The sequence below is a fragment of the Hyaena hyaena genome, unplaced genomic scaffold (assembly GCF_003009895.1).
Source record: "Hyaena hyaena isolate Hyena2069 unplaced genomic scaffold, ASM300989v1 scaffold_29, whole genome shotgun sequence".
NCBI lineage: Eukaryota > Metazoa > Chordata > Mammalia > Carnivora > Hyaenidae > Hyaena > Hyaena hyaena.
The window spans coordinates 605,782-619,895 of record NW_024080661.1 but is presented as its reverse complement, the minus strand read 5'-3'; the positions used below and the strand labels follow the sequence as shown (position 1 = coordinate 619,895).

At 49.3% G+C, this 14,114-nt stretch overlaps 1 protein-coding gene across 2 annotated transcripts; it reads left to right on the top strand.

Annotated features, from left to right (window-relative positions):
- Nucleotides 1–2,728: 2,728 nt before the first annotated feature.
- GSDMA (gasdermin A) lies at nt 2,729–13,191 on the top strand. Of its 2 annotated transcripts, none has more exons than XM_039227925.1 (11): nt 2,729–2,942; nt 3,118–3,298; nt 6,497–6,662; nt 7,455–7,551; nt 8,324–8,371; nt 8,794–8,817; nt 9,342–9,362; nt 9,988–10,142; nt 10,617–10,731; nt 11,827–11,900; nt 12,584–13,191. In XM_039227925.1, exons 1-11 carry the CDS (start codon nt 2,729–2,731, stop codon nt 12,824–12,826), a joined length of 1,338 nt encoding a protein of 445 aa, XP_039083856.1. In that variant the 3' UTR covers nt 12,827–13,191. The 2 variants fall into 2 exon arrangements, with proteins under 2 accessions (XP_039083856.1, XP_039083855.1); XM_039227924.1 differs by having other exon boundaries at nt 9,342–9,374.
- Nucleotides 13,192–14,114: the final 923 nt, after the last annotated feature.

The following is a 14,114-nucleotide window of genomic DNA, read 5'->3' as shown; positions in this document are numbered from 1 at the left end:
GATCTCATGGTTCTTGAGTTTGAGCCCCATGTCGGGCTCTGTGCTGACAGCTCAGAGCCTTGAGCCTGCTTTGGATTCTGTGTCTTCCTCTCTCTCTGCCTCTCTCCCAGTCACACTCTGTCTCTCCGTCTCTCAAAAATAAATAAAAACTAAAAATTAAAAAAAGAAAAGAACAACTCCCAAGGCAGACATATCCTTTAGCCTTGCCTCTAATTCCACTCTGCCCCAGCCTATGTGTGTGCGTGTAAGTGTGGGTACAATATTTTATGAGGAGCAGACGCGCTGAACACGGAAAAACAGAAAACCACTGGTCTATCCCCATAGACCTACACAGACATAGGCAGCTAGCAGTGCCATAGAAACGTGTATTCAGCCAAAACAAGGGGAGGGAGGGAGTGATATGCAGACAGACAAGCTGAAGATGGAGGACAACTTTTCAGCTGCTCTTTCTGCTGGAATCTGTGGACACACAGGATTTCTTATCCCTCCATCATGCCCTCAAGGCCTTATCATGAAGCCTAGATGCTTCCTGATGACCATGATGATGGCAGAACAGAGATGCCCGCCTTCATCACACATGCACATATGTGCACGTGCACACGCACACACACAGTCATCCCACTGCCTCTCTGTTGCCCCTCTCCCAAAGGTGCCTTCCTTCCTCTCCTCTCAGCCCATTAAGGCAACCTTCAATGGCCACCTCTCTCTGGTCTGGCTCCCTCCACCCACGCTGGCACCTGCCTGGCAGCTCCCCACCCCCTCAGCCCTCAGGAGGCCAGGGCCTAGGGCCCGGGGCAGGGCACACGTGGAACAGGTTGATGCTGTTCTCCTGGAAGTAGAGCAGGAGAGGGGTGGGGTCACTGGGGCAGGCGGGGTCCCTGGAAGCCTACATCCTTGCCTCCAGAGCATAAAGCAGCAGCCCATCCCGGTGAGGGACAGTCACTCTCTCAACCTACAGACTGAGCCCCGGCTGCTGGACAGAACCTAGACCTGCTCTCTGGTAAGAGTTTGATGACAGCAGGAGGAGGGGGGAGGGGTTCTAGGGTTGAACAAGAATATAGGTGGGAAGAGAAGGGCCTAGGAGTCCCCTAGAGTCCCAGGGGGTAGGTGTATTCATAGGTCTTGGAGAGAGAAGAGAGGGGTGATCCTGTGAGCACCTGGCTGGTGAGGAGAAGACAGCACTCACCTGATTCCTTCCAAAAGGCATCTGGCCGGCCCCGGGAGGTTGGCCTGGCCTGGCCCAGCCTTTCCAGGAATGAGGAGTGAAAAAGGCATATTAGAGCCCATGCGGTGGGCAGGCAGGTCCCACACACCTGTGCGTGTGCCCCCTGCTTCCCTGACTCTGTGAGGGGCCCATGGGGGCTGTGACGTGGTTCCAGGCCAGCTGCTGTGTCCTCATCCACGGGGATAACCCGGCTGTGTCAGCTGGCCACCCAGCCAAAGCACCTAGACTTGAGCTTCAAGGACAGAAACCTAAGACTATGAACCTCAGGTTCTTACAGACCCCACATTCTCCAGGGCCCTCTCACCCCAGTATGTGCCTCCCAGGGCCACACTCATCCATTTCTTCATTCATTCTTTCCACACACATTTGCCAAGCTCCAGGTCTGCACCAGGTATGGCGCTTAGTGCTGATGCTACAGGGATGACTGAGACCCATTTCCTGCCCTCTGGGAGGCCACAGTCAAGTAGGCGAGTCAGGTGTGCATATCATAATAACATGACATTGCAGGTGTTTCAGAACAGCATGTACAAAGTGCTTTGGGGACACGGGATAGAGTCACCAGCTGCCTAAAGAGGAGTGAGAAGGGAGTCACCAAAGTGGTGACCCAAATTGAATCTTAAAGGATGAATAGGAATTCTTTAGATTGGGGGGGGGGTGTATTATAAGCAGAGGGAACAAAGGCAAATGGCTGAGTGGCACCTGGAGGAAAGTGGGTCTACTCACACCCAGGAACCAGGAGGTGGGCACAAGGGAAATACAGGGTACAGGGAAGTGTCCACTACCCAAAGAAAGGGCAACTGTGGCAGGTATATAGCATCTGCCTCCTCGGGCCTTCAGTACTGGTGGTGGCCGTCTTCCTCGCTGGCATCCCAGGTCCCCACTGTCACAGCTCTCTGGGGAAGATGAGGTGGGCACAGCTGAATGAGAGGAATTTTACTTGCATCAATAACGAAATGCTCCAGCCAAGTTCATCAAGAAAATGAATACAGGGTGATCAAAGAGCTCTTGACAAACATGGGGAAGGTCTGGCTTCTTTAAGCAGCCCTGTGACTTCGGGCAAGATGTCTCAGCTCTCGGGGCTGTGTTTCCTCATCATAAAGAGAAGACTCCTGGGGCGCCTGGGTGGCTTAGTCGGTTAAGCGTCCGACTTTCGCTTAGGTCATGATCTCGCGGTTCGTGGGTTCGAGCCCCGGGTCGGGCTCTGTGCCGACTGCCAGCTCAGAGCCTGGAGCCTGTTTCAGTCTGTGACTCCCTCTCTCTCTGACCCTCCTCTGCTCACACTGTCTCTCTCTCTCTCCCCTACAAATAAATAAAAAACATTAAAAAAAAAAAGAGAGAGAAGACTCCTGAAGTTCCTTCCAGCTCTGACATTCCTAGAATCCAGGCATCTTGAAGGTCCCCCCACATACACCCTGAGCCCCGTGATGTCTCTCTGCAGGGGTCTTCTAGTGCCCTGGTCTCCCAACTTGTCACTCTCCTGTCTCCCCTACCCCCACAGAGAAAATGACCATATTTGAAAATGTCACTCGGGCCCTGGCCAGACAACTAAACCCTAGAGGGGACCTGACACCCCTTGACAGCCTCATAGACTTCAAGCGCTTCCATCCCTTCTGCCTGGTGCTGAGGAAGAGGAAGAGCACACTCTTCTGGGGTGCCCGATATGTCCACACTGACTACACCCTCCTGGATGTGCTTGAACCTGGCAGCTCGCCTTCAGGTTAGTTCAGACACGGGGTCGAGTACAGAGGGGCCAGGCACTGGCTTATGAGGAGGAGCCCAGATCTCCCTCTGCCCGGATGTGGTTTGGTGTCGTGTTGCCCAAAGTTCTCCCAACAGGTAAGGGAAGAGGGATACTTCCCAGCCTGGCCCCTTTCATCTTCTCTCTCCTGCAGATCCAACAGACTCTGGGAATTTTAGCTTTAAGAATATGCTGGATGCCCGAGTAGAGGGAGAGGTGGACGTGCCAAAGACAGTCAAGGTGACGGGGACTGCAGGGCTGTCCAGGAACAGTACCCTGGAGGTCCAGACACTCAGTGTGGCTCCTAAGGCTCTGGACACCTTGCACGAGGAGAGGTGAGAGAGACAGGGCTGGAGGGCCACCAGGCTGGGGTGGATGGTGCACGGAAAGGGTGCTTTGGGCCTTGAGCTGAAGGGCAGGGCCTTCACATTGACCTTCACCTATGTGGTCACCACAGGAGAGCTCTTGAAAATGACCCTTCCAGCCCATCGATGCCTCCAGGCCATTAATTAACCACTCCCCCACCCTTCCACTACCTCCAGTACCACCCCCCACCACCACCACCCGCACATGAGGATGCGTATGGTCACATTGACTTGCTGCGTGATCTTGGAAAAGTCAAGTCACTTGTCCTCTCAGGAACCTCAGTTTTCTTTCCTGAAAAGTGATGCAGTTCGATAAAAGTCTTTAGGGCTCCTTCCTAAACGATGACTCTATAAAATACACTAAAAAAGGAAAGGGTCTTAACTGCTCCCTAGTGAAGCTTGGGCACAGCGTTCTGCTCCCATAAATCAAGCCATCTGCTCAGCCCCATCCATACACCAGGCTGCCCTCGGGAATGCTGCCCTAGCAGCACAAGGGGTGTGGCAGATGCCACATCGATGTGGTAGATCTGGGCACCTCAGATGCTTGGCTTGACAGGGAACTGACTTTTAAGTAGTTAAGTAGTGGTTGAAAAAAGGAGATGAGGACTGGGAAGGCAAGCAGAAAGTCACCCAGTAAATATTTATATATTTTTATAGTCTCACTGGGTGCAAAATACGTACTAGGTGCCAGGGTGCACTAGAACATCTTTGTCCAAGAACCTTGCAATCTAGGAGTGGGGGGGGAGGGGGATATACCACAGTTACTACAATCCAAGGCTACAAGTAGTAAGTGCCGCAGGAGGACTTTGCCTGAGTTTTGCGGCAGGCCAGAGGGACTTCTGGCTGGGAGAGATGAAGAAGGGCTTCACAGAGGAGGCAGCCCATGATCTAGGCCTTGAAGGCTGAGTAGAAATTGAACACGCAAGTCTGGGAGAAGGACATTACAAAGACACATGGGTGAGAAACCTCAGAACCTCTAGGGAGCATGAAGAGCTGGTTTGGTAGGAACAGAAAGGGTAAGAGTGGAGCAAGTGGGAAGTGGAAGGGAGGCCTAGACCATGGAGGACCCAGGCATCTGGTCAAAGAGGTGGAACTATTCTGCAGGCTTCAGGGAGACCCTGATGACGCCTTAATGTGTCATGATTAATCTGGCCACATGAAAGGAAATGTGTCAGCCAGAGGAAGGACAGGAATTGGAAGCAGGTAGATTGGGCAAGACACTGTCCCACTGTCCATCAGAGATGCAAAAATGAGGACCTTAACTGCGAAGAGCACTAAAAATAAAGAGGGAGGAACCATCGGGGCTGGGGGACCTCTGGGGTGACAGAACGGACTGGACTTGGCAGCCGACTGCAGGGTGAGGGAGAAGGTTTTGTCAAAGATGGAGATCCAGCGTACAGGCTGATGACGACAGTTCATAACTCTGTACCATACACTAGAAATTTCCCAAGAAGGTAGATTTCAGGTGCTCTCACTACACACACACACAAAATGGTAACTATGTGAGGTGACAGACATGTTAATTAGCTTGACTGCAGTAATCATTTCTCTATGTATATGTCCATCGAAACATGTTGTGGGGCGCCTGGCTGGCTCAGTCAGAAAAGCGTGCGGCTCTTGATCTTGGGGTTGTGGGCTCAAGACCCAATTGGGTGTAGAGATTACTAAAAAAAAAAAAAAAAAAAAAAAGCTTAAAAAATGTCATATATCTTAAATATATACAACTTTTATCAAAATAAATTATGAAATACATGAGAATTTAAGAAAAGATAACTCTAAGATCTGACCCAAGTGATGACATTGACAGAAACCAGAAGACTGACTTTAGAAGTGTATTTGGAGAGAAAGACTGAGTTTCTTTTGGACGTTTTGAGTTTGCGGGTCCAGTGAGACATTAGCTGAGTGGCCATGGTTAACGGCAGTGCATTGCATATGTTGTACATCTAAAACTAATATGATGTTATATGTCAATTATATGTCAGGTTTAAGAGAAAAAAAATGTTAAGTTTATTATTTTGAAAGAGACAGAGACAGCGTAAGTGGGGGAGGGGCAGAGAGAGAGGGAGGAGAATCCCAAGCAGGCTCCACACTGTCAGCACGGAGCCCCACACGGGGCTCGAACTCACGAAACCATGAGATCATGACCTGAGCCTATACCAAGAGTCAGATGCTCAACCGACTAGGCCATCCAGGTACCCCTAAAAGAAAAATTTTAAGGCAGTTAGAAAAGAGGGCTCCGAGCTCGGGAGAGAAGTCAAGGCGAAGACAGCCTGTGTGGTGTTGGGGGCAGGGGAACATGTTTGAGGGAGTTCAGACAGCAGAAAACTAAGAACAGAATCTTAGAGAATGTAAAATTTTAGGAAACCAAAGAAACTAGCACAGGAGATGTAGACAGAACAAATAGAGATTAGAAGCCAGAAGCTTGGGAGCAGAAGCAGTGGAGCACAGGGGACTGGAAGCCCTGAGACAGAGTCGCAGGGAGGCTTTGGCCAGCAGGGGTCAGTGTTGCGCAGAGTTAGGGAAGGTCTTTGACTCTGGTGGGTGGGAGGCCGTTGGGATTTCAGTCCAGGAGGAGAACTAGAAGCCAAACTATAAGATAATTTAGGAGTGGACAGGGAGGAAGTAAAGACAGTGTGTATGGGCGTAGCTTCCGGATCCTTGCCGATAAAGTGAAGGAAAGAAACAGAATTCTAAGTTGAGGGAGTAAAGATCAAAGCACACGTTTATGTAGGCAAGCAACCGGGTCAGAGGAACTGAGGTTAACAGCAGGGACAGGATGAGAGATGGGGACAAAGGACCCCAGGAGAGACGAACAGGGCTAAGGAAGGGGGGAGGGGAAGGCACCCCAAGGCAGAGGGCAAAGGGGGAAAGCGTGACCACGGGGCCCTGTTCTGGGCCAGAAGCTGTGCCAGATGATTTCCCAGTTTCCCCCTCAGCAACCCTGGAGGGAAGGATCATTATCCTTCTTTTATAGATGAGGCACCCAAGACTCCGAGTGGCTGGCCTGCTAGTAAGTGGGAGATCGGGTTTCTCGGTCTTACTCCAGAGTCCTCACCCTTTCCTTGACGCCACCCTGCCCAGCTCCTGGGAATGGCCGAAGGAAAGAGAAGCTCGTGGCACCTGCCTGGAGAGGTTCTGGCTGATTCCTTAATGCTTCTTCTGCCGCAGGAAGCTGTCAGCCGAGCACCCGTTCCTGAAGGAGATGCGAAGCCGAGGGGAGAACCTGTACGTGGTGATGGAGGTGGTGGAGACTGTGCAGGAAGTCACTCTAGAGAGAGCCGGCAAGGCGGAGGGCTGCTTCTCCCTCCCGTTCTTCGCCCCGTTGGGACTACAGGTTTGGCGCACGCACGCGCTCATGCACGCACGCAGACACGCACGCACGCACGCACTTATATTTAGCCTCTCCTCAGAGGCTGCGTTAACGCATTAACTTTGCCCACCCAGGATTCTAAAAATGACCCACTCCTTCTTGCTTTTCAAGATTCAGGGTCCTGTTGGGCAGACACAAATCCTCCCTGGCAAGGGTGCCCTGGGTGGGCAGATCCCTGTGCCAGATTCCACAGGGAAGGGGGAACTCATCGTCATGGGTTTTCCCTCACGGTGCTCCCAGTGTACAGGAGAGACGTCCTTGCTCTCAGAAGGTTCTCAGCCTCGTGAAGGAGACACACAGGTTACACGTCAGAGAACACAGGCTTGGAAAATTCGACCTAGGTAATGCTCTACATACCTAAATCTAGTTTGTATAAATATTCAAGGGATGAGTTGGAGCTGAGAGTAGGATTAGTCATGGAAGGCTCCCTGGAGGAGGGGAGCAGGAGGTACATGGCAAAGAGGAAGAAGGCACTGGGGCCTGTGGAAGAACTCAGGTAGGACAGAGATACACAGGCAGGTGACGGAGCAGGTCTGCCAAGTTCCTTCATGTGTCTGAACCAGGAAGAGAGAGAGAGATTGTTAGCGGGATGGTGCAAAAGGGTTTTGAAGCTCATTCCATGGAATCCAGACTGGTGGAAAGACAGTCTGGGACACCAGTAAAGGGTTTTCGACTTCTTATCTCCTCACTTACCCCTCCCCCACCCCATGTCTCAGAATCTCTGCAGGTTGATAAATCCTCATTGTCTGATCCTAGGGATCCATAAACCACAAGGAGGCCGTAACCATCCCCAAGGGCTGCATCCTGGCCTTTCGAGTGAGACAGCTGATGGTCAAAGGCAAAGATGAGTGGGGTGAGCAGACACTGGCATGTTCTCCCCTCAAGACAAGAATTACCCTCATTAGGGGCTCCTGGGTGGCTCAGTCTGTTAGCATCTGACTTCGGCTCAGGTCATGATCTCACGGTTTGTGGGTTCGAGCCCCGCGTCGGGCTCTATGCTGACAGTTAGCTCAGGGCCTGGAGGCCGCTTCAGATTCTGTGTCTCCCTCTCTCTCTGACCCTCCCCTCCTCATGCTGTCTCTCTCTCTCTCTCAGAAATAAATAAAAACATTAAAAAAATAAAAATATTTTAAAAAGAATTACCCTCATTAGTACTGAGGCATCCTGGTCCCGTCTTGTGGCAAGTCAGGGGATGCGTGCAGGAGTGTGTTGTATTGTGGCCCAGCTGCCGGGGACAGGACTTCAGAGGTTGCTCTGGAGAGAAAGTGAAGGAATCCCTGGGCTCTGAGCACCTCCTCTGTGTTAGGCACTGTGTTAGCTGGGGAAAGGTGGCACAGAGATGGACAAGCACAGCCTCTGCTCTCGAGGTCTGTGGCCAGTGGAGGAAATAGACACAGACCCCAGTACTAAGATACAAGACAGAAAATAGTGTTGTCATGAGATAGGATTTACAAAGGAAGAAAAGAGTTCTTCTAGCAGTAGAGATAGATCAGGGGATTAGGTGAGGCATTTGGGGACAGGGGCCTATCTAGCCCTTAGCAGAGCCCGTGGACTTGAGAATGGAGAAGGGAAGGTGGGTAGCTGTTAAGGGTCCTCCTCTTCTCCCCTCTCTTGCACCTCTGCAGATATTCCACATATCTACAGTGATAACATGCAAACCTTCCCTCCTGGAGGTAAGTGAAATTGCTACCTGGTTTCCCATATCTTCTGCCATACCCTGACATCCTCTTAATCCTGTGCCCTCTAATAGCATATACCAGTGTCCCCCAAGAAGCCCCTGGTTTTGTTTCCCAAATCCCCAAAAAGATCTATCCTCAACTTTAGGCAAGACAGATAGAAGCACATGAATATTGCCCTAGAAAGACAGAGAACCAGAAAGACAGAAACCGGAAGGCACCATTGGAAGCAGAAATGAGACTTGGAGACATGTGTGTTCCCAAATTGGGGTGGGGGGGGGGAGAAGAGGGGATTGAGCTAACATAAATCTCTGTGGGTTTTTATAATGATCACTGATAAAGCTGCCTTGACATCTGCTCTAGATAAAAAGGCACAGATAGGTTTTATGCTGACATATGTGCATTGTTTCTGTCTTCAGAAAAGCCAGAGGAGAAGTTCACCTGTAAGTGTTTCCTCTCATTTCACTGCAACTTTCTTGACACAGATTTTTAAAACTCCAATCTTTTTCTGACTGGCGGGGAACATGGCAGAGCAGGTCTCGGCAAACAACTGTCCCCAAAAGGTGGCAGAAATTCCAATACCTTAGGAAAAAGCTGTGGGAGGGGGAAGTCTTGGGGCAGGATACCCAGGTGGGCTGTTGTCTCAAGAGGGCCTATTAGCTATAACCTGTCCCACGCACATCTGCAACTCTGCCACCTAGCACCCAGGACGGGAGCCACTGAGTCACCAACTCCTGGATTGATTGAGTGATGCCAAGTCAATCCATCCAGGAGCCCCTTTTCACGTTGCACTAGCTTCTCTCCTGCCCCATTCCTGCCTCCCACAAATGGAGCAAGTGGAGCCTTAAGATGGCTGGGATATCCCAGGAGACAGGATAGATTTCCTAACCCCCATCAATGTTTCATTCCCTGGGCATGGCTACTTTTTTGGAGGAAGTACATTCTTGTCTTTTGTTTTTCCCCTCAGTTATCCTGGCATCCGATACTGGTAAGGAATTTTTTAAGTTTGTCTAAGACTTTGGTGTGGAGGCAGTGGGGTGGAGGAAGGGAAAGGCAGGTGCTGAGTCCCAGTTCCTGGTGATTGGAGCTACTTCCAGGAAGCCACTCTCCAGGACATATTCTTAGGATGCCAGGGCCCTGAAGGGTTAGGCCAAGATCCAAGCTAACCCTAATCTACCCACATCCATGGATATAGACCCATCCATGCTAGCCTTCACTCAGTCACCAAAGTCATTCTTTGTCGACTAAGAAGGGGAAATAGGCTTTCTTCTCAACTTTTAGCTGGAGTCTTGGAGAAAGGGAATTCAATTTTCTACTGCTGCAGAATGGGGCTTGAGAGCCCAGGCACAATCAGCTCCCACCTTAGAGATTAATGTGGGTCCTGGTCCACCTCCCCGCCCAGACCATTCCCACAACTCCTCAAATCAAGGCTAGTGGGAACTTCATAATCCCGTTTCTTGGTCAAGAAGAAAGAGAGGCCAGGCTCAGGCTGGGAGCAGAGTACAGGGGCTTGAGAGAGGCTGCGTGAAGGAGCCCTGGAGGCAGAATGCTGACTGAATGAGTGGGCTGCCAGATGGCACACGGTGTGTTTACCAAGTTTACTATCCCAATAGGGGAGGAACATGAGGACTTCAAGACACTAAAAGAAGAAGTTCAAAGAGAGATCCAAGAAGTGGAGAGGCTGAGCCGAGTAGGGCAAAGCTCCCTGCTCACCTCCCTCAGCAAACTTCTCGGGAAGAAAAAGGAGCTACAAGACTTGGAACTCACGGTGAGGTGGCAGAAGAAGGTTGCTGGTGGACATGTGTGTTAGCGTCACAACTACCAGGGGATCTGACACAACAGAAGGTGGTCAGTGGCCAGGGGAGTCCACAGTACATGATGTCTTCCTCGAGTGGGTGGATGTCCGGGTGCCCCCCGCCCCCCCCCCGACTGCCCAGCCGCCACTGCTCTCCTCGTTCCTCTGGAAAAGGGCAAACAGTGCAGATTCCCTCAAGGCACAACAGAGGGTAGGCAGCAGGCCAGCAGGCCCCTTTCTTGGAAAGAGGACTGGAATCTTTCCTTTCCAGAGTTCAAGCCTCAGAGACCAAGAAATCCAAGGAGTCTAGTACTTTTTAGGACTTGGTACCTTGATAAAGAAGCAAGGAAATGAGAGTTAACACATTTCCAGGGACCGTATGTGCCAGGCACTGTGCTTGGCCCCTTCCCTGTGTTACCTTACATAGTTGCCCACCTTTCCCCACAGCTTGAAGGGGCTCTAGACAAAGGACATGAAGTGACCTTGGAGGCACTCCCAAAAGATGTCGTTTTACCAAAGGAGGCTATGGGTGCCATCCTCTATTTCCTTGGAGCCCTAACAGGTAAGTGGAGAATAAGGTCTTCATTTAAATACCTTTTCAGTGATAGGAATGAATCACTGAATGAATTCCCAGATAAATGAATGAATGAATGAATGCCAGGCAAATTATACCACAGTTAAGTAGTGTATACCTACATTTAAGGAATTTGATTATAGGGGTGCCTTGATGGCTCAGTTGGTAGAGCATGCAACTCTTGATCTCAGGGTTGTGAGTTCAAGTCCCACATTGGGCATAGAGATTGATTTAATAAAATAAACTAATAAAAATTTTTTAAAAATGTGTTTGCCTTCCTAAAGCATCACTTGGGTACCGTGGATAGTCTGGGAAGGTGGCCTAGTCTTGCTAATAGAGGTTGGGAAGTAACCCTAGCTTTACCAGCCACATATTTAAATTTTCTGCATACAGCTAACCTCATCATTTTTCTATCGAAATTCGTTAGCTTTATTTGATTTTATTATTTATTTTGAGAGAGAGAAAGCGCAAGTGGGGGAGAAGGAGAGAGAGGGAGAGAAAGAGAATCCCAAGCTGGCTCTGCACTGTCAGTGGAGAGCTTGATGCAGGACTCCAACCCACGAACCGTGAGATCATGAGCTAAGCTGAAGTCGGTCACTTAATGGACTGAGCCACTCAGGCGCCCCAAAATTTGTTAGCTCTAATTTCAGAGACTAACATCTTCTGATCTTGCCCTGAATCCTCTTCCCTCTGCATGAAACATTGCCCTTTAGAAGAATTCTCTAGTCCTTCAGGAGTAAGCTGAAATGTTTGTCCCCTTAAAAAACCTGCCCTCAAATGCCAAGACCAAAATAGACCCCTTGTGTATTGCTCCATCGCTCCCCTAATACCCCGTATTATCACTGCACGTGGCTTTATCTTCGCTACGCTGCGGGTTCCCTGAGTGAAGGGCTATGACTTCTACCTGACACACCCAGCAAAGGTGCCTAGCATAGAGCAGCAAGCATTCAACCGCGGATAAATGTGTGGATTAACTAACGCTGATGTTCTGGAAGTGCACCCATTTAGAGTCTGCAGTCCCCTTCGTACCCACACCACACACATTTATGTCTCTGCTTTTTTTTTTTTTTTTTTCCCCTCCAGAGCTAAGTGAAGCCCAGCAGAAGCTTCTGGTAAAATCGATAGAGAAAAAGATCCTACCCATGCAGCTAAAGCTGGTGAGAAAAAAGAGCAGGTGCTGGAAAAAATTTGGGAGGAAGTCAGCTAGAACCAATGGAAGGACACAGACTGAGCCTAATGACTGGGCTCGAGGACCTCTGTCATATCACAGGGGCTCATGCCCACTGCTCATTTTTCTCTGTGTTCTCTCTCTCTCTCCTCACCTCTTTTTTTTTTTTTTTTTTTTTTTTTGCTATTTCACAACCAGAAGTAGAAGAGTAAATTTCTGTGCCGTTATCTGGGTTTTTCAGCTTGAAAAGTCAGAAAACTCTGGTTTTGCTTATTCACAGCCAAATGCTGTGGGCAAATCTCTTACGGTCTCTGAGTCTGTACAACAGGGCTAAAAAGAAAAGCGCTGCCCACTGTACAGGGCTGTTCAAAGGCCCACACGGGGTTGTGATGTAATGTAATGTAAGATAATGTAATGAAAGGAGTTATAATAAGAGAAAGGTAGTCCTTCTGCCAGCTCAGAGCCTGGAGCCTGTTTCAGACTGTGACTCCCTCTCTCTCTGACCCTCCCCTGCTCACACTGTCTTTCTCTCTCTCTCCTAGAAATAAATAAAATATTAAAAAAAAAATTAAAAAAAAAAAGAGAAAGGTAGTTCTCTCTGTGGTTATGAGTAAGGAGAAAGGAAGACAGGTTTCCAGCTCTTTCTTTTCATGCTATGTTGGTTCGTTGCAGGTGGAGAGCACAATGGAACAGAATTTCCTACAGGATAAAGAGGGGGTTTTCCCTCTGCAGCCTGACCTGCTCTCCTCCCTTGGGGAAGAGGAACTGACCCTCACAGAGGCCCTAGTGGGGCTGAGTGGCCTCGAAGTGCAGAGATCGGGCCCGCAGTACATGTGGGACCCAGACACCCTGCCCCGCCTGTGTGCCCTTTACGCTGGCCTCTCCCTCCTGCAGCTCCTGACCAAGGCTTCCTAACTTGCCTCTTCCACCTGCTTCCTGCTTCCCCAATGCCTTCCTACCTCATTGTGCTCAGAGCCACCAGGCTGAAGATGACAGAAAGCCTAGCTGATCACCTAAGATAAGCAATTTCCACTCATCGAGCTCTCTCTGTCCCCCCACCCCTGCAGTTCTGCAACCCATCTGCTGATGCTTGAATCTTCTACCAGTAGAAACTTCCAAACTTTTAAAACTATGAACCATTTCAGCAAAACCAAAACTAATTCATTTCCTATTCCAATGCTTCTGCTTCTGCTTCCAAAAATCAAGTTCTACTGGCATTAATGAAAAATATTATTTTACTTTGGATGAAATGTCTTTTGATGTTTTTCTTAACTTATGCCAGAGAAAAAAAATAGACATTATCACACTACATATAGATCATATATACATGAATGCTATTATACTGCCTGCAGGCCAGCTGGAAAATGCCCAGAGAACAACTGTGAGGGTGTAGAATGTGGAATCTAGGTTCTAAAGTGAGAAGATCATCAAAGCAGCTTGTCTTCAAAGAGGAGGTTTTAGGGTCCTCTGGAATCCAGGTGAGGGACTGGAACAGGCTTGTTCGTGGTACAAACCCAAAAACAAGAGTAGGACAACTTTCAAGTATATCTAAATAGAAAATACAGACGAGACCTCAAAAAAAAAAAAAAAAAAGTATCCAAGAGGAGCATCTGGGTGGCTCGGTTGGTTAAGTGTCCGACTTCGGCTCAGGTCATGATCTCGTGGCCCATGAGTCTGAGCCCTGCATCAGGCTCTGTGCTGACAGCTCAGAGCCTGGAGCCTGCTTCTGATTCTGTCTCCCTCTCTCTCTCTCTCTCTCTGCCCCTCCCCCACTCATGCTCTGTCTCTCAAAAATAAATAAATGTTAAAAAATTAAAACAGATTTTTTAAAAGTAGTACCAAGAATAAGACTGACCCATAACTTTTTAAAAAGAAATTGTGGTGTTATCTTATTTCACCTTTCTCTCTTCTGCCCTCAATTCAGGGTGGCTGTGGGAGGAAGTAATGTGGGCTTGCAATATGGACCTGCAAATATAGATACTACAATCTTAAATATAACTACTGGGTTCATACCATCCTCCTCTGCCTGAAGCTGGATTTTAACATCTTTCACCAATTTCTTTCAAAGTAGTTTTATGGGTGGAATAATCTCTCCAAGTTTTTTGGCCCCAGGAGTCAGACTCTCCCCTTCTTAGCCAACCCCTCCCCCGACTGGTTCCCTCACTCAACAAGAATTCATGATCAACTGCCAAACGCTTTGTGT